Below are 21,066 nucleotides of genomic sequence, written 5' to 3'. Positions count from 1 at the left end.
GAATCCATCCGTTGGCACAAACACACACACCATGGGAATGAAACACCAGTAAGAACAGCAGGTGTCCTCTCTCCTGCTGCCAACATCACACTCCGGTCCCAGCAAGCCCACGGAATTAGCTGTGCCCCCGACAACAGTGCTTACACGTCATGTTGACCAGCTTGTCCACACAGTGCTGCTCCTCCGCGTAGCCCAGGTACTCGTTGGCCACAATCTCCATGTACTGTTCGAAAGACCAACCCAACAAGCCAGTCAGGGGGCTGGCACCAAAAGGATTCAAGACACAGAGTGCAGGACTTCAGATGAGCCCCAGAGGGCGCAAGAGAGTCACCAACTACTGCTCACTACTGGGCCCTGTGCACTCAAGGGCAGGATACTGGGTTTAGCGTTTCATAATTTTTTCCCGAACACCCAAAACATTGAAGGAATTCTGAAAATCCCTCAAAATCCAAAATGACTTGTAAATGAGTAAGTTCATGGTGTGATTTCTGTAAGGTATATGTGATAATTTGATTTCTTGGTTTTCCTGGCAGTAAATGTTTATGACATACTATATTATATATTAGTATTTTATGATATCCCAAATTGCATTTAACCTGTATACAAACAAAACTGAGGAATTAAGTAAGATATCTGATACCTCGCAGAAAATGTTTACAACATACTATATCATATATTAATATCTTATAACATCCCCAATTGCATTTAACCAGTATGCATACAAAACTTAGTAACAGGAATTAAGTAAGATGTCTGATAGTTCCTTACTGTCGATAACTAAGAAAAAGGCTCAGAGAACCACAAAGAACACAAGATCAGGAGTGAGAGATAAGTGATGAGATCCTTTACAACACACAGAAGTTCGTGTCAGTGCGGTCAATCTCCAATGAAACTTCTTGTTAAAAACTGAGCCGGGATCACCTTCCCAGGATTTAGCGTTAATTGGACCATGCTCAGTTTTCATAGCTGTGACAGACACCGAGAGAAACAACATAAAGGAGGAAAGACAGAAAAGATGCTCAATGCATGGTAGCAAAGAGAAGGACAAGAAGGGAGCAGAGGCAGGTAGCTTTCCATGGCAGGCCAGGGGCCTCGTTCTTCCAGCTAGTCCCTGCCTCTCAAGGTCTCCACTAACCCCCCCAAATAGCACTATCGGTTGGGCATCCAGCATCAACACAAGAGTGTGTGTGTGTGTGTGTTGGGGGGAGAGGGGGTCATATTTCAACCATAGCATTTCCATTAGGTTTGACCTATGGATCACTCAAAAGGAGCTGTCCAGGGTATGAGGTCATGGGAAACCACTTGTGTGCTGGGATGGTAATACATGTCTGTAATCTCGACATTCAAGAGGCTGAAGCAGATGGTTCAGGAGTTCTAGTCCAGCCTGGGCTACATGGTGACATTATTGCTCAGATATAGATAAGCAAGCAATAGAAGAAATAGCAGGGCGCGTATGTATATACCTGCTACTTAGCTGCTAGAGGGGGCCGGGGCGAGAAGGCTGCAAGCTTGCAGCAGCCTGGGCTTCATAGTGAGATCCATCCCCAAAGTTAAAAAAGTAAATAAACAAACATAAAGGCTGGGAGAAAGTTTGGTGGGATGCTGGCCTAGCTTTCTTACCCCAAAAATATAAAAAATAAAACTAAGATATAAATAAATATCACCTGTCTTACCATAGGTTTTGTGAGACTGGGATGTTCCAACAATCACATGCCCAGGAAGTGTTCTGTTCTTTTTATAAGCCCAAGCTGCTGGGTAGCTAATGGATCAGCACATATAGTCCTCTGTCTCTCATTCCTCATAACATCATTTAAGGTACGGTAAGACAGGAGGCTAATAAATACAGCTTACTATAAAATTCTTTTCCATGCCAAAAAAAAAACCCTAAAATCAGGATCATTCCTTACATTATCATCAACTTATGATGACTTAATGAAGATCGGATATTTTATGTGGGAAGAATATCATGGTTTTATGCTTCCTCGCGTGGTGAGTGAGCTGGGCAGGCGACACACATCATGACGATGACGGTCTTTCCTGTCATCACTAACTAAAGACATTTGACTCTGAAAACTTTTCCAGTTTATTTAAAAATGCTACAAAATTAAAAAATGTAACCTTTTACAGCACTTTTAAATTTCAACAGACTGGGTAAATGAGGCCAATTAACAAGAACAGAGTCTTTTCCGTTGCTCCCCACCTGAAAGCGTCATGTCTTAGGGCCACAGTTATCCACCCCATCTGCTTCTGCCTGGCAGGCAGCTGACACAAGCCATGTGTTTGGTGGCTGCTTTGAGCATTAGCAGCTCATGAGTTGAGCCAGGACAAGCAAATCCCCTTCGTTTCTTAGGAAGACAAGCTGGGGAGGCATCCTCATCCCTCAGCTACCACTCAGGCTGGCCTAAGGCCAGTGTGGTATTTAATATTTAATATTTAATACTGCTCAGAACTTAACCCAGAATGTAGAGGTAAAACCAGCTACCACAGAGGCAGTCTTACCTGAGCTAGGTCTTCAATCCCACCCAACTTATGGAGTATTTCCTGATAAAATAGAGGCAATAGAGCATATTAGAGGACAAGAGAGACATATTTTACACGTGACTCCATTACTAAGTGGTATGATTTATTATTGTTTCAAGTTTCACATTCTAACATAAACACAGAAGATTTAACATTTGTCATTTCACGGTTAAGAATTGTTAATGAATATAAAATTGTGTTTGTTGGGATTTAAAAAACATAAAAACAAACAAACAAAGACATTCGGTCATAACTGCAGCCTGCCTCCCGTTTCCCATGCTCTGTATTTCTTCCTAACATTAAAAAAAGAAAGGAAGGAAGGAAGGGAGGGAGGGAGGGAGGGAGGGAGGAAGGAAGGAAGGAAGGAAGGAAGGAAGGAAGGAAGGAAGGAAGGAAGGAAGGAAGTTAGATTTGGGAAATGCCCAAGGCTAAAAATATAAAGTTGTGGACCGGAAGCAGCAGCAGCAAATGATAGGTAGAGAAGCAACCTCAAGCTTCTGCGCTGCAGGCTACAATGGCAATGAGGAAGAGAACATTTTGGAGAAGCCAAGATTTAAAAATAGGATGGGGTAAATGGCACTGGGGTGCCGGGTAAGAGGACGGGCTCTTCGGAGCACAAGTCACAAGACAATGTGGTGCTGTTGTCCCCTCCTACCCAGTGGTCAAGAAACATCAAAAGAGCCCCTCCCATCGCCACCTTTTATCTTCATTTCTAATGCAGCTACAGCCTGGAGACCTTGAAGTTCTGCTCTCGCCTCTGACAAGCCATGTTAGAGGTCCCCTTTATCCTGTGGGGACTCCACCTAGCCTTACAATCTGACCTAAATCCTTGAATCACAAATAATCCCAAGTCACTATATCTTTTAAAATGGCTTCTCTGACCTTTCCTGCCTTTGTGGTGGTAGAAGGCTCCATTAAACATTTACCTAAGCCTCAAATGTTAGCAGCCAAGTCTATAAACCATGTCAGTCAAGGAAGGGGGCCTGGCAGCGCGTGGCTGGCTGGCTAACTGTCTTCCAAGGCAAAACCTGTACATTAAGTTCAGTGTGTGAGCTCTGCAGTGCGCAGACATGACAGAAGCAAGCAGACTGGGTGGTGAGCCTGATGCTTTAAGACATGAAGGTGTGGCGCTGGCGAGCTGAGGTAACTGCTGCCACCCCTGCCATCCTGCGCTCCACCCCAGGGACTCACATGGTGGATGGAGAGAAACCCTTCTCGTAGGCTGTCAACTGACTGACTACCATATGTGTTCTGCTAAAGAAGTCCCGCCACATACACAGCAAAGCCATAGAAATTAAATTTTTAAAAATTGAAAAGAGAAAGTGCAATCATAAATGTGAGGAGACCTGGACCAAGAAAGGGAGGCTTTGACTCTAAGCCCAGTGCTCCAGAACTTGCGGCAGAAGGATTCTGAATTAAGAGGCCAGTCTGGCCTAAATAGTAAAATTCTGATTCAGAAAAAAAAATGAATAAAAGCAAAATAAAAAAGGTATTTTTATAGAGGGAAACAGAAGGAAAGGTAGCATAAGAAAGAGGATATGTGGAAGAGAAATAAAACCTGGACAGCAGAAGGGACATTACTTCTGAAAGAAGGAAGGACAGCTGCACAATAATCCAAATATTTCAAATAACAAAGAGGAGAGAAGGATGTTCCCACCAGCGTGGCCTCGGGCTCCTCTGTAAAACTCATGATGCGGTGTTCTGAAGACAGAGGCAGGAGGACCGGGCATGAAGAGTGGAGCTGGCTTAGAACTGCGCTCTGGACCCTCATACTGACTTGCCAAGAGAAGGGCAAAGTGCAATGATGGTAAAGGCTCGCTGACATTTGCCCAAGTTCGTGGTAGTAATCCCCGGCATGGCCTTGTGACTTTAGCCAAGAATTCTTGGCAACTCAAAGCATTACGCAACTGGCAGAGTACACGCTCTTCTGTTCAGGAGGCCAGCCGGGGGCAGAGGCTCAGGGAGAATCCCCTTCTATGGAAAGAGTGTCAGCCAGGGACGCTAGCATAGTATGGATCACAATACCATAAAGTAGTCACTGCGTTCTTTGCTTTAAAAATAGGAGTGTAATCTACCTTCTGCCAATCAATCAAAGATAACATAAACAAAGGCCATACGCTAAAAGCAGAGACATTGTCACCAATTTTCTCAGCAAAAAAGGGATCATCTTTTGCTGATGTCTTGTGAGCCTGAGAACAGCCTGTTCCTCCTTGAATACTCTTTAATATTCTGCACCCAGTGTTTTCATCCGAACTAAGATTTATCAGAGAGGAAAACTGGGGCTAGCGTTGATGAAGGGGAGCAGTCAGTACACGCTGGACCTGGCAGGAAAAGCCACACACATGCTTCCCCCTTACACACACAGCTCACATAGCTTGGCAGAAGGCGACTCTGAAAAGCATGGTAGATCCAGTTCCACATCGTAACTGACGGGACCCTGGACCAGCAGGACAGAACACCCTTTGGAGGTCGCCCCGCCAGCGCATGCGCAGGGTCACAGTGGCAGTAACAACACAAAGCTGGTTCAGAGTGTAAGGAGAGGTGTGGAGCCTCCCAACAGAAGATCTGCAGTGACCAAGAGCCCCAGAAAACTCCAGGCAAGAGGAGGCATGTTTTGTTTTAGTGCTAAGTTTGGGCAAGTTGATGTTTGGGGCAATGAAAGCGAAGATTCTGGCTTGAGTAAGAATCTACCAATGAAACTCAGTCTATCATAAGAATCGAGGTGGTGTGAACTCCCCAGTAGTTTGGAAGGACTCAGCATAAAACAAGATCTTTTGGAAGAAAGAAAAACAGTCTATACAAATAGAAGGCATGTTTGAAATATGAACGCAATTGAACAGAAGCAACCATAAGGCCTCTCACCGTGTGTCAGTCCAGCCAGCAGACTCCCTATTACTGAGGAACTGATGCTGTTCTTGCCTGCCCACAGACTTACTGACCAGAAACACCTCTAGGTGTTTCAGAAACAGTCAACTTGGAAAACAGCAGCACTCTGCAGCTCCCTCCCTGCCTCCAAGCCAGGCTAGGAAGCTTTGAGACAGATTCCTTGGGTAGGCCATTCTTTAAAGTCTCACTGAGAAAGCACTAAAGCCCTTATTCAAGGCAAACAAACTATGGCCCTACTGTAGGGCCGAGCAGCCTCGACATTTCCTGGAATTGTATTGGAAATGCAGAGCTGGGCTGGAGAGAGGGCTCAGTGGTTAAGAGCACTTGCTGATCTTGCAGAGGACCCGGGCTTTGTTCCCAGCACCCACATCAAGGTGGCTCACAACCACCTGCAGTTTCGGTTCCAGAGACCCAAGCACCTTCGTCTAGCCTTCTAGTGGGCACAGGAAGACATATAACACATACTTAGAACAGGCACAGGCACATAAATAGAAATGTATCTTTAAAAAGAAAGGTAGAATCAGGAACCTCATTTTCCACCTAGTGAACAAGAATATATAGCTATGAGAACCACACTGATTCCCATGCACAGTAAGGCAAGAGGCTGTAAAGTAGGGGCAACACATCCAAGTAACTAGTGATAAAAAGGGGTTCCTCTCTTGAGACCAACAGAAGGGAGGACTTATGCCCCCTGGGCTCAGAGTTACCAGCCGAGAGCCGAGAAGGGATAGGATCTTGGCAGCTAGCAGGCTACAGCCCTGCTGTCCCATGGGTATCTTTGGAGTCACATGGTGAGCTTCCCTCTTGTGACTGATGACTTTGCCCTAGTGAGCATCATGACCTAAACATGCTTCAGGGTGTAGACTACCGTGCTCCTTCTTGAACTCGCATTGGCTTCAAAGGTTTGGTAGCAGTGACCACAGAGACCAGAACTCAGGCACTGAACCTGACAGATTAAGTATAAACATGCAGATGTACCAGCCTGAAAAACACTTCTTCCTCATCTTCTCAAACAGCAGGTGAGCTGTGTGCCACCTCTGGAAGGTTCTGACTCATGAAGGAGACATTAACACACACCATCTCGAAGAAAAGCCCACTGGGTTTTGCATTTGATTATTTTATTTTTCATTACAAGTGAAGAAGAGCAGTCATACTTTTTCCAACTAACCTGATAACATGGATCTCTCATTAGCAGCCTCAGGCAAATTAACACTCTCAGAAAATGAATGGACGGAGCTCGGTTAACCCACTCTCTGAAAGAAGAAAACAAAAGAGGATGTGTTGGTATTGAGACCATTGACAAACAGCACAAGCTATGAAGGAAAGGAAAAGCTGTGGAGGGGCCAGGCCAGTGGTCCACCTCAGCCTCATCCGAAAGAGACTGTGACTTGGCATTTTACTCTTGACCCCACACTGATGCAAAACACTAGAAACCATTTTCATCTCTTGGGTGAAAGGACCCTCCGAATGAATCTGGTTCTGCAATATTTCATGGTGGCCCTAAACCAAACAAAGAGCTAAAGCTTCCAATACTTGAGTCCAGCTTCAGAGGTGTCAGTGCCCCAGCAACCTAGTGTCCACTTGAAAAAAACTGCATGCATATACTGAGAGAACAAAAAAAAAATACTGCGAGATAAAGTTTCACTCTGTAGCTCAGGCTGGCCTTGAACTTAAGATCCCAGAATGCTGGAGGCTGAGGAGGAGAAGGGGGTGGAGGAGAAGGAGGAGGAGGAGAAGGAGGAGGAGGAGTAAGAGGAGGAGGAGGAGGAGGAGGAGGAGGAGGAGGAGGAGGAGGAGGAGGAGGAGGAGGAGGAGGAGGAGGAGGAGGAGGAGGAGGAGGAGGAGTTCAAGGCCAGCCTGGCCTAACAACAAGAATCCTTCACTGTCCTATTATCACAACATTTCGAAGTCAGGCACAGTGGTAGACACTGAAGAGCCCAAAGCTTGGAAGGATCCAGAGTTTAAGGTCACCCTTGGCTACAGATTGAGTTTGAGGCCAGCCTGGACTACACTGAGACCCACTCAGAACAATAACAACGGAAGTAAGGCGGCAGGCAGCCTATCACCATTCTGGTTAGCATAAAGGAAGACAACAGAAGCTCCCCTGGGTGTCCCCACCCCCTGCCCCCTGCCGAATGTCTCCTCTGTTGAGTCAGGCTGGGCCTCAGAGAGCACCTGCTCCACCCTCAGCTATCGTGATGCAGCTAAAGCTGGTAGTAAATGTGCTAGAACATTAAAAGTGCCTTTCTTGCTTCTGCCTTGTTTTTCCAGTTCCCCAACAGCACCCAGCCTCCTCAGAATGAAAGCCTCACAGTCCACCCTCTGCCCCCCACCCCCGGACTCTGCAGGTTCTGTTTTCTCACAGGCCTCTAGGTTCACCTCCTGCCATAGCCCCTGGTTCCCTTCCAGCCATGTGACAGATTGTCCATGAGCTAGGGCCTAAGTGGCTTCCTGATGACAGTTTCCTGTGGCTCTCCAACCCAGGACCCTCATAACCTGTACTGCTCCAATCACAGACTACGCTTAGTGAAGAAGTTACTAGTACACAGCCTGGTACCACCCGAGGCGAAGAAGGCTGCTAAGCGCTGCCCTGTTATTGGCAGTTGCCATGGTGCACAGAAGGCAGGTCCATCCCTCTGGCGCATGCTTCATTCTGCCCTGCAAGCTAGTCCAACAATAATCGTTCATGGTGCCTGAATTAACAAAGCCTGAAACACAAAGGGTCTGAAACTTTACCCTTAGCCAAGGGAACTGGGGAAATAGCAGGAACTATTTGAGACTCCAGTAACAACGCCATTCGCCTGGCTGTGCAAAAAAAAAAAAAAAACAGTACCACAATGCTGGGAATCCCCCTGCCACGTGGAACACTCAGCCAAGCTGAAGATCCAGGCCAACTGTCCCAGGCTTGCCCTAAACCTATTCTTAGGCTCTAGAGATAAGATTCAGATTTGTCTCTCCTAGAGCATTTGAAGAGTTCAACTCTTGTCCTAAAAGCTGAGTGAACCAGTCACAGTGACATCTGTGGAGGCTACACCAGGCGTCCCCATTCCCTGGCAACACCACTCACCCGCCGTTCCTCCATCTGGAGAGACAGAGGGCTGGCAGGGCAGTAGATCCATTGTTTGATTCCTGGAATGTCTGCATGCTCCCTGCACCGGGCACACAGGCGCAGAAGGAAAGACTCACGATCACCACTCATTGGGAATTACTCTTGCCACCTCCAGCAAGGCAACTGGCAGCTGCCCACTGCCACTACCAACAATAGCAGGGCCCTCTCCAAAGCAGTCTGTCCTTTATCGGTGACCCGTGGGCCATGGGGCACCAGTCTCTTTGGAGAAATAAAAACAGGACTCAAACAATCCCTGGGCTCCCTGAGAAGCAGAACTCTCCAAGCACAGACCTATCTGTCATCCAGGTGCTTGGGAAGTGAAACAGGATTATAAACTTGGGGTACAGAGCAAGCTCGAAGATAGCCCAGGCAATTTAGTGACACTCTCTCAAAATAAGAAGCAAAAGAGGACTCAGGAAAGAACACATGTGAACTAAACATGAAAATGACAGAATAAGGCCAATTACTGCTTCCCTTATTAAATTAAAGAGCAGGTTTTAAGTAGGGTGTAGGCTGTAGTTCAGTGTAGTGCTTTTGCCACGGCTGGAGGAGCCAGCCATGATAAGCTAAACATGAACAGATCACCCAAAGGAAGTTCTTTACTTCCAACCATTATCACCTGCCAGAGTAGGACTCAGCCATGATAAGGTTAATGGAGGCCTGAGTCTCAGTAGTTTACCCTGAAGCAATACCTGGTTGCAGGAAGAACCACAAACTGAGATTACCCAAGCACCACCCAAGAACAGACCATCCAAAGGAAATGCCTAATGTTCCAACCGCTGTAGACAGGATCACCTGCCAGCACACACTCACCAGGACACCCCTAGACAAATGTCAGGCAATCGGGGGTCCTGAACCTCAGAAACCCCTCACCCCCACCTTTACTACTATAAAAACCCAAGTCTAACTGAGCTCGGGGCTCTCCGTTTATTCCAGTACATTGGACATGTGGAGAGACCGAGTTTGCAAACTTGCATAAAATAAAGGCTCTTTGTTTTTACATATGGGACTCCGTCTCCTCGTCGGCTTTTGGGGAACTTCGCGGATTTTGGCATAATCACGGCACTGTGGCTTATCAAACTTCAGACTCCCCATTGGTGAAAACATGGAAAAGTTTAGACCACCTGCAAAAATGTGATAACTCTAATCCGGTTCCTTTGAAGAGGGTACAGGGCAAAGGCTGGCAGTTCAAAGACCCTCCCACTTCCCCAGGGCAGGAATGGTGACTGGCAACAGCTGCAACAGCGATGGGCCACCAGATGCTACTGAATGCCAACAACATTTCAGTATCTGTGGGGGGTGGGGCAGGATCTGTACTACAGACATGTGCACAGTATTCTTCCAGTCAGCCATGGCCAGTCTTCACAGGAAAGACCGGGACCTTCCTGTGGATTTTTCCACATTAAAATACATGGCAAAAGGTCTCTTCTGGTTTTCTCCTTATTCCTCAAGAAAATGAACTAAAATTGCAATGTTGACTTTAATTTTCATCCTTAATGGAGCCTAACCAAATGAAGGGATCCAGAATAGTCCGAGTTGAAAGTTCTGTTCCAGGCAAATCACATTTGTTTTGTTTTGCTTTGCAGTTTTGGGACGGCAGCCCAAGGCTATTAATATTTCTCCGAGCTATTTCTCAGAGCTATTACCCTGCTATTGTAAATAGGATTCCTGATGCCTGAGTCCCTGGGTTTTGCCCCTCGAGAATGACCTCAGGAGGAGACCTTCCTTGGCTCCTGGCCTGGAACCCCAAGGAGGACAGAAGGGCCACAGGGATGCAGTCCCGGCTCTGCGGGGAATTTCACACACCTCTCTGCCCACCCAGAGTCCAGGGAACCAGGAAACATGGGACTGAGCATCGCCGGAGAACTACACAGAAAACAGGTGCAGATAGAGAGCAGCGTCCTCGCTTGGCCGCCTCACTCATAAAGGCCCCCTTTACTTGGGTTCCGCACGTTTACAGGTGAAAGCACTCCAGATACCTTTACCATGGGAACAGGACATGCGTCCTTGGAGGCAGCCCTGGAAAGTCATGTGGCTGCGATGACACTGTTTCCCTGGAGGCTCGCTCAACATGGCAGCCACACAGGTGTAAATTCATGAGCGGGCGACTATTTAATCTCCCTGGTGACAGAACCCGTGCCACTGCTGACCGGGACTATTAATATACTCAGTCTGCTCGGCTCCCACTGCCTCGTCACTGTCTGCCATCGGCGTCACAAGAGAAGGAAAAGGTCACTGCACATACAGTGTTTGAACAGAAAGAAGGCAGGTGGGCTTCTGTTTCTTTCTCAGAGGAAGAAACCAGTATGTGCCATGAGGGCTCCAAACACACGCAGCCATGAGCCGAAAACACACAAGTGTCTCTCTGAAGAGGCTACGGCCCAGACCTGCCTTAGCAGGTTCATCTCAGGAACGCTGTTCTCATGCTACGGCATGGCTTTGCTTTCCACAACACACACACACACAAAAGCAAAGTCCACCTTCCAAAATAAATATCTTCGCTCTTAGGATGGTCCTCTTTCCTTTCTGGATGAATGGAAAAGCGAATTCACATCGAAAAAGACCCAAAACTTAACAGAAGCAAGAACACATGGCCGTCTGGAATCCCCGCTGAGTCCTCTCTCCCTTCTCTATGCCCCTTGCTCATCCTCTGTGTTACCCACGAGCCGAGCCCACAACATCTAGCCAGGAAGAAACCATGGGGTTTGGGGGGGGAGTGGCACCCAGGCCGAGAAGTCTAAAATACTTCCTTCTACCTGATGGGCACCTCATGTTTGTCACATGTCCCAGAAGCCTGGTTCTGAGTGGGCTTGGAGGCCAGCAGAGGCCAGGCCTGAGCCTGTGCTCAACTGGGGCCCCTTTGAAGGACGTGGAACAGAAGCCCAGATTGCAGATCTGTCAAGCGGAGATGGCAAAGAACAACCAGGACCACGGTTCATTAGGGCAGAATGCTATTTTGGGATAGTTAGGGGAGGCTCCCTTGTAAGATTAGCTCCCCACGAGCTGAGGGCAGGAGCTTTGCGTAAGCTTGTGTCAGAACAGCCGAAAAGCCTGCAGCCCAGGCCCTGGGGTTTACGTAGAGATAGCAGAGGGAGGAAACAGAAGCTGTGGGCAGATAGAAGGCAGCAGGCGGAGCTCAAGGACCTGCAGAATAGGAGTCCAGCCTTTGGATGTTTTTAGTCTAGGAAGGTACCAGAAGGCTTTGAGCAAAGGACTCACTCGAGCTGACTGAGATTTTGAAAGGATCCTTCCAGAAGCCGTGCTGAGAAGGGAGTAAAGAAAAACCACATGGAGAAAGCAGGGGAACACAGATAGCTTACTATGACCCTGCAAGGCAAAAGCACCAGCAATCTGACTGGCTCAGGAGAGAGTGGGGACTAAAGCTGCCCCAAAAGTCCTGTCTTAAGGAATGATGCCTTTAAATGACAAAGCAGGAAGAATCTGACCACTGACATGTGAAACAGGGGGATTCACAGCAAGGAAGCCACTAAGAGCCAGGCCAACAGGGGAGATGAAACAGGGGCGTTGAGAGACTGCTGAAGTCAGCCCTGGTGGCCAAGGTGTATAACCACAGCACTTGGGAAGCTGAGGCAGGGTCAGGAGTTCAAGGTTAGCCTGAGTTACAAAATGAGACCCTGGAAAAGAAGGAGGAGAGAAGAAGGCGAGAGAAGGGAAAGAAAAGAGGGGGAGAGAGGGAGAGGAAGTGGGGAGAGATGACCTTTAAGCTGTGATAATGTGGCTCTCGGGATGGGACTCTTATTCATTGCCCAGCTCTCGATAACTCATGGAGGCTGCAAGCACATCTGTCATGCACAGAGATGATGATCCTGGCCAGGTTATGGCTGCTTTGTGCAGTGATCTGTTGGCCAAGGACAAGCAGTTCTTCCCTGGGAAGGCGGAGCAATTTGCTTCCTGCCTGTCAGGCTTCTCCGGGATGAGAAGCCACAGCGCACAGCAGAAAGAGCACAGTACCAACGAGATGCTTTTCCCTGGTGCCAAATTCAGTTCATCACCCTTCATTAAGTGTGCTCATCAAACAAAGAAAGAAACTGGGGGATGAGTGAGGCACGGGACAGGAGGGCCAGCCCACACTCTGCTGAGACCCTCTTTGAGTTCCAGCCTTCTCTCATCTACCCCATGGCACCAGCTTGGCATTCTTAGGGTCCTCTCCATCTCCATAATTGTTATGCCTTTTGTGCATGTGTGTGTGCATGCACGTGACCGCGTGTGTGTTCATGCACTTGTGTGTGTATGTGTATGTGTGCATGTATGTGTGTGATTGTATATGCATATGTGTGTGCATACCTGTATGTGCATATGTTCATGCATGTGTGGGGTCATGCATGCATCAGAAAGGTGTGTGCACACTTTTAATGTGTAGGGAAAACTTTAAGTCATATTGTATGAGAACTAACAATGTAAGAAAGCTGTGTATAGTGGTACACACCTGTCATTTGGGAGGCTAAGACAGAAAATCATGAATTTGAGACTAGTCTGGGCTACATATACACAGCAACCCCTATCTCAACAAACCAAGGGCTGTGGATGGAGCTCGGTCATAGAGCACTTGTCTATCCTGTATAAAGTCTTTGGGTTTCATTCCTAGCAGTGAAAAAGAAGTAAGAGCTGCATATTTGTTCCAAGACAGTAGCAATAAAAAACAACTTCGGTGGCGAAAGTGTGGGGATAAAAGACCAAGTTTTTGGTCTCCAGAAGGTTAGTGTATGCTAATGAAGAAGAGAGCCCAGGGTCATGAGAATGAAGAAGACTGAGGCAAGCTATGTGATGGGGTCAGAACGAGTCAGGCCCACAGACAAGCAGGGTGCTATGCTTCCGATAAGCCAGGAGCACGGCAGAAACTCAGAGGTTAGAGAGGAATGGGAAGGTCACTCTGACCCTCTTGAGCACAGGGATACAGTTGGTAGCATCAACAGAAGAGACTGACCAGCTGGGGTGTGGCTTAGCAACAGGACACACGCTCACCACGTGTGGTCCTGGTTCATCACCAGCACCACAGAGCAAACAAAAGAGGCCAAGAAGGAGTAAGAGGTTCTTGAGAAGAACAGGGCATTCGCAGGTTTCAAGCACAGAAAGCTGCAAGCCTGAGACCTGGGGTGAAGTTCTGCACCAGCTGCAGACTGCGCCCTGTGACCAGGAGGAAAACCACAGGCCTCTTTACAGGATGGTAAGGGAAGATTACACCATGAGCATCTGTCTGTTGATTCGATGTGTCCCAAGAACTTCAAACCATAAAGAGATCCTTACCGCGTGCTGGCATGTGGTTTTCTCACTCTGATGAGCCTACACAGCCCAAGAGGAGGACCAGGAAATCAAAAGAAAAAGTGTCCTTTACACCATGAGCTGGCGGGCTCTAGTGTCAACACGGACAACACAAGTTCTCTTGTTCACCGAATACACATTACCCATTTTGGCTGGGGACATTCAGAACATTCCCAGGACACTTTATATAGCAATTTCCTTATGAGTATAATTTTAGTTTTATAATCTTTATTCTTTAGAAGTCAAATTTCAATAAGAAAAAGAGAGAGTCAGTCTTTGCAAGGGAAAAGTCCTTGATGAGGCTATCCAATCCCAAGTAGTTAGTTTGTCCTAAACTTGTATACAAAGGGGTAACAGTAAGCATGCCCAGAAGAGTACAGTGCACATGTGTCTGTGTGTGTGTGTATGTGTGTGCAACAATAACAATCACAGAAGTAAAGGTCATGGACTTGAAAGGGGTGTAGAAGAGGACACATGAAGAGTTGGAAAAAAGGAGTGGACATGATATAAATATAATACTCAGGTATAAAATTCTCAAAAATTAAAAGTTTAAATTTAAAAAAAGGTGGTTGTGGGTTGGCCAGATATATTCTAGCACACAGAAGTCTCTCTAGTATATAAGCATATGGCCATAAAAATATGCTACTGATTCATTTTCAATGTGTTTCAAATTTGTGGCAAATACTAAGGGAAACTTGATGTAAAATGATAACAATAAGGATGACAACTTATCTGTTTGGGGGAAGTAAAGGGTATTTTTGGTCAAATAGTCCTAGTAAATGAATTGGACAAGTCTAAGTAAAACCAGAATATCTGGGTTCTGTTCACCTCCACATAGCCATATGCAAGGAAGAGAAGCTTTCTTCATTATTCTAGAATAACGATGCCAGGAAAAGGCCAGATAAATGAACTCACTTTGAAATAACATCAAATTTAGTAACCATGCCTAACACAGAATGCATTCTAATATTGCTGATGAAAAAGCATATTATATTTATTAAGATTGCCTTATGAAATGACCTGACATCCTTTAACTCATGTTTGGCTTTGAGAGCATCCTGAGATTCCTTTCTGTAAGTATATTAGAAGGACCTGTCATTTCTCTCAGTCTCCTCAGTCTTTGACATTCCACATACAGTTCTTAGAGTCCCATCTTGTCAACCTCAGATGCCAGTGTCCCAATCCTACCACAGATTCGTGCATCAAATTCTACCAGTTCAAAATCAGTTTCAATAACTTCATGAAGCCGGGCGGTGGTGGCGCACGCCTTTAATCCCAGCACTTGGGAGGCAGAGGCAGGCGGATTTCTGTGAGTTCGAGACCAGCCTGGTCTACAAGAGCTAGTTCCAGGACAGGCTCCAAAACCACAGAGAAACCCTGTCTCGAAAAACAAAAGCAAAAAACAATAACTTCATGAAGTCCTCCATCTCCAGCCCCATGTGCCAGGTCATTTCATGAGCTCATTATACCACATTATAATATAGAAGTTATGTATCAGTGAAACACAGACCAACAGCAAGCAGGCGCACAGAGGGGCAATGTAGGCGGTCAAGAATCTGTCAATATTGTGACAACCATTACCCCTGCACATCCTCATGACAGCTTGGTCCTGGATACCAGGCAGATGAGATGAATGTATTTCTTATATCACACCCTACTACAGATAAAAGAAAGGTAGGATATTCTTCTGCATGTGGACACACATCCAAAGCAGCCTACCTCGGGTCCAGGCAGTACTTCTTGCAGGACTATTGTGAAAGACATGTAGGCTTACCCTAGCTGACTCTGGTTAACAAGCTTAGTTGCAGAATGGGGAATTAACCACAGGCCAGTCTTAGAAGAACCTCGAGAGCAGGTGTCTGAGCATGTGGATTGGGAAGAACACAGCTAGGGGGTGCAAAAAGGAAGAGAAATGGTACTGACTACTGGGCAGAAAGGAAGGGAATCAGCAGGAGCCTGATCCACAGTCAAGCCCAATTCATAATTTATTATGCTTTCGGGGTGAAATTGAGATTCCAGTGCGTGGAATCCTGTCAACAACCAGAATTGGGCCAACGTCTAAAGTCCCCACCTACCAATCTCATCCAGTCTTTAGTTGTCTGACTGTAAATGATAAATATCCATGTTTCTTCTTGTATGAGAATATGGGCAATTGTTTTGTTGAGGAAGAAAGGACCACACAACATTCACCTGAGTATTTTCTCCATCTTCCTTCTCCTCAGTTGCCTCATCCCTTCTTGGGAAAAGGTAGATGCTCACCAATTTGAGTAAGCTGAATCTCCGCCTTTCAGTACAACATTAACCCTGATGTCCACAAAGAAGGGGCAAAGAAGCCACACCAAAGAGCTATGAGATGTAATTATTCTATAGATAGACGGTAAGAGGAGGAGAAAGTCCTGCAATCTTAACAGAATTATATGAGGTGAGGGACAATGGGAACCTCAACACTTAATCCACCCTTTACCCAACTCTGATTTCAGAAGCAAACTGAACACAGACATTTATAGTACCTCAGAATGACACAGCTTTTAAAACATGACATCCTAAGTTCTTTCCCATGTTGTAAAGAAAGAGGGGCTTAGCATCCTCTCTCCAGAGCTGCTCCCATTACAAACCAGAAAAGTATGTGTGGTCTAAGATTCCCCATCAATCACCCATACTGGGACTTAAGCACTGGAGGTGCATGCTCACCCTTCCTTTCTTCAAAGCCCAGGCTGGGGGAGCCTGTTTAATTGGTCCCTGTGTCAACTGTCAAGGTGTAACACAAAGGGTGTTGCCATGTCGTCCACAGTGTTAATCAATGTCTCTTTCATAAGGACTACACCATAAATCTTCCTCGAGCATCCAGACTCAAAACGAGCACATTAAAGAAAATAGTGTTTTCCCCCATCTTACCTGTCACCAAATTCAGCTTAATTCAAAACCCAACAAGTGATTCTAGGGAGCACACACAGCAATGACTCATCAATCCCCGTTCACATAGCCTTTCTCTGCTCTTTACATAGACATATATATCATTAATAATTTCTTTTAATTATTGAGATTTTAAAATAATTATATTATTTCCACCTCCCATTTCCTCCCTTCAAGCCCCTCCCATGTACCACCCCACCCCAACCACCTGCTCTCTTTCAAATTTATGGCTTCTTTTTCTTTAGTTATTATGATGTGTTTGTGTGTCCATATGCTAAATACAAACACACATATATGTAATAGCAATAGAAGAAAAATAAATAAGCCAGTGTGTGTATATATGTATACATTTGTGACTTACTATATTCCTAAATATTGCAGTTGCACTGTGTTTCCTGTAGACTACTGTAAAGCGCATTCTCCATACAGGATCCAGGAAACACACCTTGGGTAGCGTCTGTCTTTGGGCCACATCCTTACCTGCATATGAGTCTGTTTCTCACCAGAGCCGTAAAGATCTCCTGAAATAACTCATGCTGTGGATGTTTGCTGAAATTCCTCTCATTCTTGTAGTTTATACTGAGATGGGAAAAAAAACAGGAAAATGATTTATAATAAACATTATTTGAGCAAACAAGGTTACCAATGAAAACAAGGGCCATCTACATGGAGACCAAATATTGAGAGTCTTAAGGTCAGCATATTAGGAAGGGCAGGCGACAGCTCTTAATAGAAACTAACGGTAGAGTTGATAATAAAGACCGCGCTCAGGAGCTGATGGCTGAGCTGGTAAAGGAGTTTTCTGAGCAAGTCCAGGGACCTCAGTTCTATTCTTGGGCCCAAATAAAAGTAGGAGAGAACCACAAGCTGTCCTCTGAACTCGACATGTGCACTGGGACACGTGAGATTACACACACACACACACACATGTGTGTGCACAAATGCACACATTAAAAATGGCTACTTTTAAGATTAAGGCCAAATAAAGTAAAGTTACATGCACAGCACTTTAAAGGTAAGTTCTCTGCTATGTGTCATGGCATCTGCCTTAGGAGACTTTCTATACCATTGAACCATACAGTGCTATGAGGCAAGGTAAGGGCTGTAATGGTTTCTTGTATAAGATCGCTGGTAAATGGAATATGCAACAAGACATTTTTAGTTCTCATAAGTGAAAAACATGACCCCATGGAATATCATATGGTTTTTCCCGAAACTGTCCAAGTTCATAAAATGCCGGAGAAACGAGCTAAACCAAACAAGCAAATGATCTCCCCAGAATATCCATGCTGACACCTGACGCCATTCAATATGTACATGGCTCTGACCAGCAAATGACCTGAACACATTGAAAGCCAGCTCCCAGGAAGGGAGTGGCCCACAAGAATGTAAGCTTCTAGAAGGTCTACACGGCAACAGAACGAAACACAGACTAACACTCTTTGGTTAAGCCATGATAGTCTCTGCGATTGGGAAACTCAGATTTTAAACTACCATCTTTAAAAAATGACCTCTCTCTCTCTCTCTGTGTGTGTGTGTGTGTGTGTGTGTGTGTGTGTGTGTGTGTGTGTGTATGTGTTATATGTATAAGGTAGAGGTCAGTTTTCTTCCCAGGGATTTATCTCTGACTGTAAAGTTTGGTGGCAATCCTCTTTACCCACTGAGCCATAGTGCCAGCCAGACTAACATCTTCTTTAGCTGCCACATCTGTTCACAGCAACAAATCCTTCTGTGCCTTTTCATCACTGGAAAGATGGAGACACAACAAAACCTAAGACCAAGCTTGGAACTAGACTGACCTACCCATGCCGACATCTTGGAGCAAGTTCTTCAGTGGGCAACTGTTGACCTCTGGGTCAGCAAAATGTCCTGAACTTCCAGGACAGGTCCACCTTTGTCTGTCTGTTTAACTCGTTACTTGGGCTTTCCCCTCCCCACAGGAACACTTTCCATGTAGACTAAAATTACCAACCTAAGAATATTCAGACTTTAAATTTTCCCTTCTGTGATCCATTTAAATAAGCACACTTGGCTAGGTCTCGGACAGCGAGGGGGATTTCTCACCTGAAATTTTCAAGTTCAACGGCTTCTGTGGACTCATGCCAATGACCACGGGCTCTGTGTCCCCCCGCCTTGATGGCAGCCTCAGACTTCGTTATGCTATTTGGGGCACTATCAAAGTTAATGGCTGAAAGCTACAGAGATGGAAACAAAGAGTTCATTACTGTTAGGGTTCATTCAACACGTGATAGAACAAGTCACAGAATGGGAAAGGGGGAGGGGAGGGCCAAAGGAATGAGGGTTTTCCCACTAGACCAAAAATTGAGAAGACAGTTTTGTAAGTGGGGAGGAGGTTCCCAAGATTTAAACATCTTTAACTTGAACATTTACTCGCTAGCTTGGGCCCTTTTCATCACTAATGGCATCACATGCCGTAGCTCACTGGTGTGTAGAGTCTGTCTGTCTCACACTACTGACATGAGCAAGAAACTGCACTTTTGTTCAGTGATATTTCCCAGGGCACGTAGGGATACAGGTGTGGGGTGAACCTGGCCGGGAGAGATTTCCAAAGCGTCTTGTGGGCTGCAGATATGCAGCTGGAGCATTTCTGGATTCAGAGAGCACACACTGCGTGGAAGAGTGTCCCCTGCCTGCATTCCCCAGTGTCCACCTGTTCACCAGGCGTCACACAGGAACAGGAAGAACCCATCACCGCTCTCGGCTGGAACAGTGATACTGATGACGCCCATTGGAACGTCTGAGAACCATAACGAAATCAGTGTGTTCAGAAAACCCAGAATGCATCTGTGCTGCTGCTCACAAGATCGACCCGGTTGTTCCATCAGTCATCGGCACTCACACACCAACAGTGGCTATGGTTGAGACAGCCTTAAGATTTGTCTTTGGTACAATACATAAACTTGGGTATAACAAAGTGTCAACTAAATATGTCCTATAATCAATTATTAAACATGAAGTAAACAGAGCACAATAAAGGACCCATTTCCAGTAAATTATTACATTGTACACAATTACAACTGCAGAAGATACGTTACAGAAACCGATAGACAACCACCATTTCCTTACGCAGGTGGCTTTCCTCACTTCCTGAAAGGCTGTCAAAAGGGACGTGCATGTCGAAAGTGTTGCTGCTTAGTAGTTAGCGCCCAAGGTGTCTCCTTAGCTTCTAGCCTCAGCTGAATTTTCAAAACAGTGACAAGAAACATTCTATGTAGAAAAACTACCTGTGTCTATCAGCTCAGGCACCCAGTCGATGCCCCTTGTGAGCAAGTGACCAAAAGAAAACAAGCAGGCGATATTTGGTGATGAAGCTGCACTCGCTATCAGCTTCTGTGGGTTTGAGTCGGCCGTTAGCTAGCAGCGGGACCTTGGTGGGTTTATTTAATCTCTGTGTACACCGGTTTCCATGTCATCGAGGCAGAAGTAATAATAGCCGTGCGTAACTCTGGGTTATGAGGGTGAGGCCGGTTAGTGTTTACACGGGACTTGCTGTGTGCGGGCTCGGCTCCATCTGCTTTATAAACACTCTTACGAGCCTTGTCATCACTTGCCAGGAGTCCGCTAAGTCAATAAGTTTGTCCTTACAAGTTAGGTGATTTCCAAATGCGGGCTTCTACCCCCAAAAGACATCAGACATGAAGTCATGGCAACAAGTTCACATTTCTATTAGACAAGAACTGTCATAACACACACACACACACACACTAAGAAGTAGGTTTTCTAGGCATAAAGAATTTCAAAGCCCTTTGCCATTGACAAAACTCCTAGAATATTGTCTACAAGAGAGAAGGTAGCGGGCACATAGCAAATATATCTAAGCCACTCAAAGGAAAGGGAGGGAAGAGCTCTCACACACACACCCCCAAACACACACAGGCAGAGACTGGGAGGCTGCTAGTGCTAAGAATCAACTCGGAGAGTCGCAAGAGGCAAGCTGTACTTGGTAGCTACATTTGCAAAGCCCGGGTACTTGATAATGAAAGCTTTGATACAATCCTCTCCTTCAGATGAAAGCCACACTAGTTCAGAACCCGCAGCAGTTCCCCTACCCCTGCCACCCCCTTCCCAGTGCCCTAGGTGCACTGTTTCAGACATGCTTAGGGCTAGTGACAGGGCCCAGGTTATAGCCTGCTCAGGCCTTGCGAACAGAGTGGACCTTGTTCACTGCCCTTACCACAGTCAAGTATACTGTCTAGCCTGAACCTCTGTCACCTCCCAGAATTCAGGCGCCCTGAAAATGGAGTCCCATCTGCCTGTTCTTATGTTCCTAGTCCATCACACAAAGCCAACAAATAGCAGCTATTCAAGTGTGAAGCGGTTGGATAAATGCCTGCTTT

At 46.1% G+C, this 21,066-nt stretch overlaps 1 protein-coding gene across 2 annotated transcripts in view; it reads right to left on the bottom strand.

Moving 5' to 3' along the window:
• Positions 1-21,066, bottom strand: part of Nek10 (NIMA related kinase 10) — a 167,890-nt gene that overhangs the window by 132,986 nt on the left and 13,838 nt on the right. For both annotated transcript variants that reach the window (XM_050160509.1, XM_050160508.1), the window contains exons 4-8: positions 18,773-18,903; positions 17,189-17,287; positions 6,575-6,659; positions 2,500-2,541; positions 145-223 (exon numbers count right to left, since the gene is read on the bottom strand). In XM_050160509.1, the coding sequence (XP_050016466.1) occupies positions 145-223; positions 2,500-2,541; positions 6,575-6,659; positions 17,189-17,287; positions 18,773-18,903 (436 nt within the window). The remainder of the gene's footprint in view (positions 1-144; positions 224-2,499; positions 2,542-6,574; positions 6,660-17,188; positions 17,288-18,772; positions 18,904-21,066) is intronic.

This window comes from Alexandromys fortis, unplaced genomic scaffold (assembly GCF_014885135.2).
Source record: "Alexandromys fortis isolate MF-2015 unplaced genomic scaffold, M_Fortis_MF-2015_v1.1 scaffold_116, whole genome shotgun sequence".
NCBI classification, from domain to species: domain Eukaryota; kingdom Metazoa; phylum Chordata; class Mammalia; order Rodentia; family Cricetidae; genus Alexandromys; species Alexandromys fortis.
This window is presented reverse-complemented; position numbering and strand designations above follow the sequence as displayed.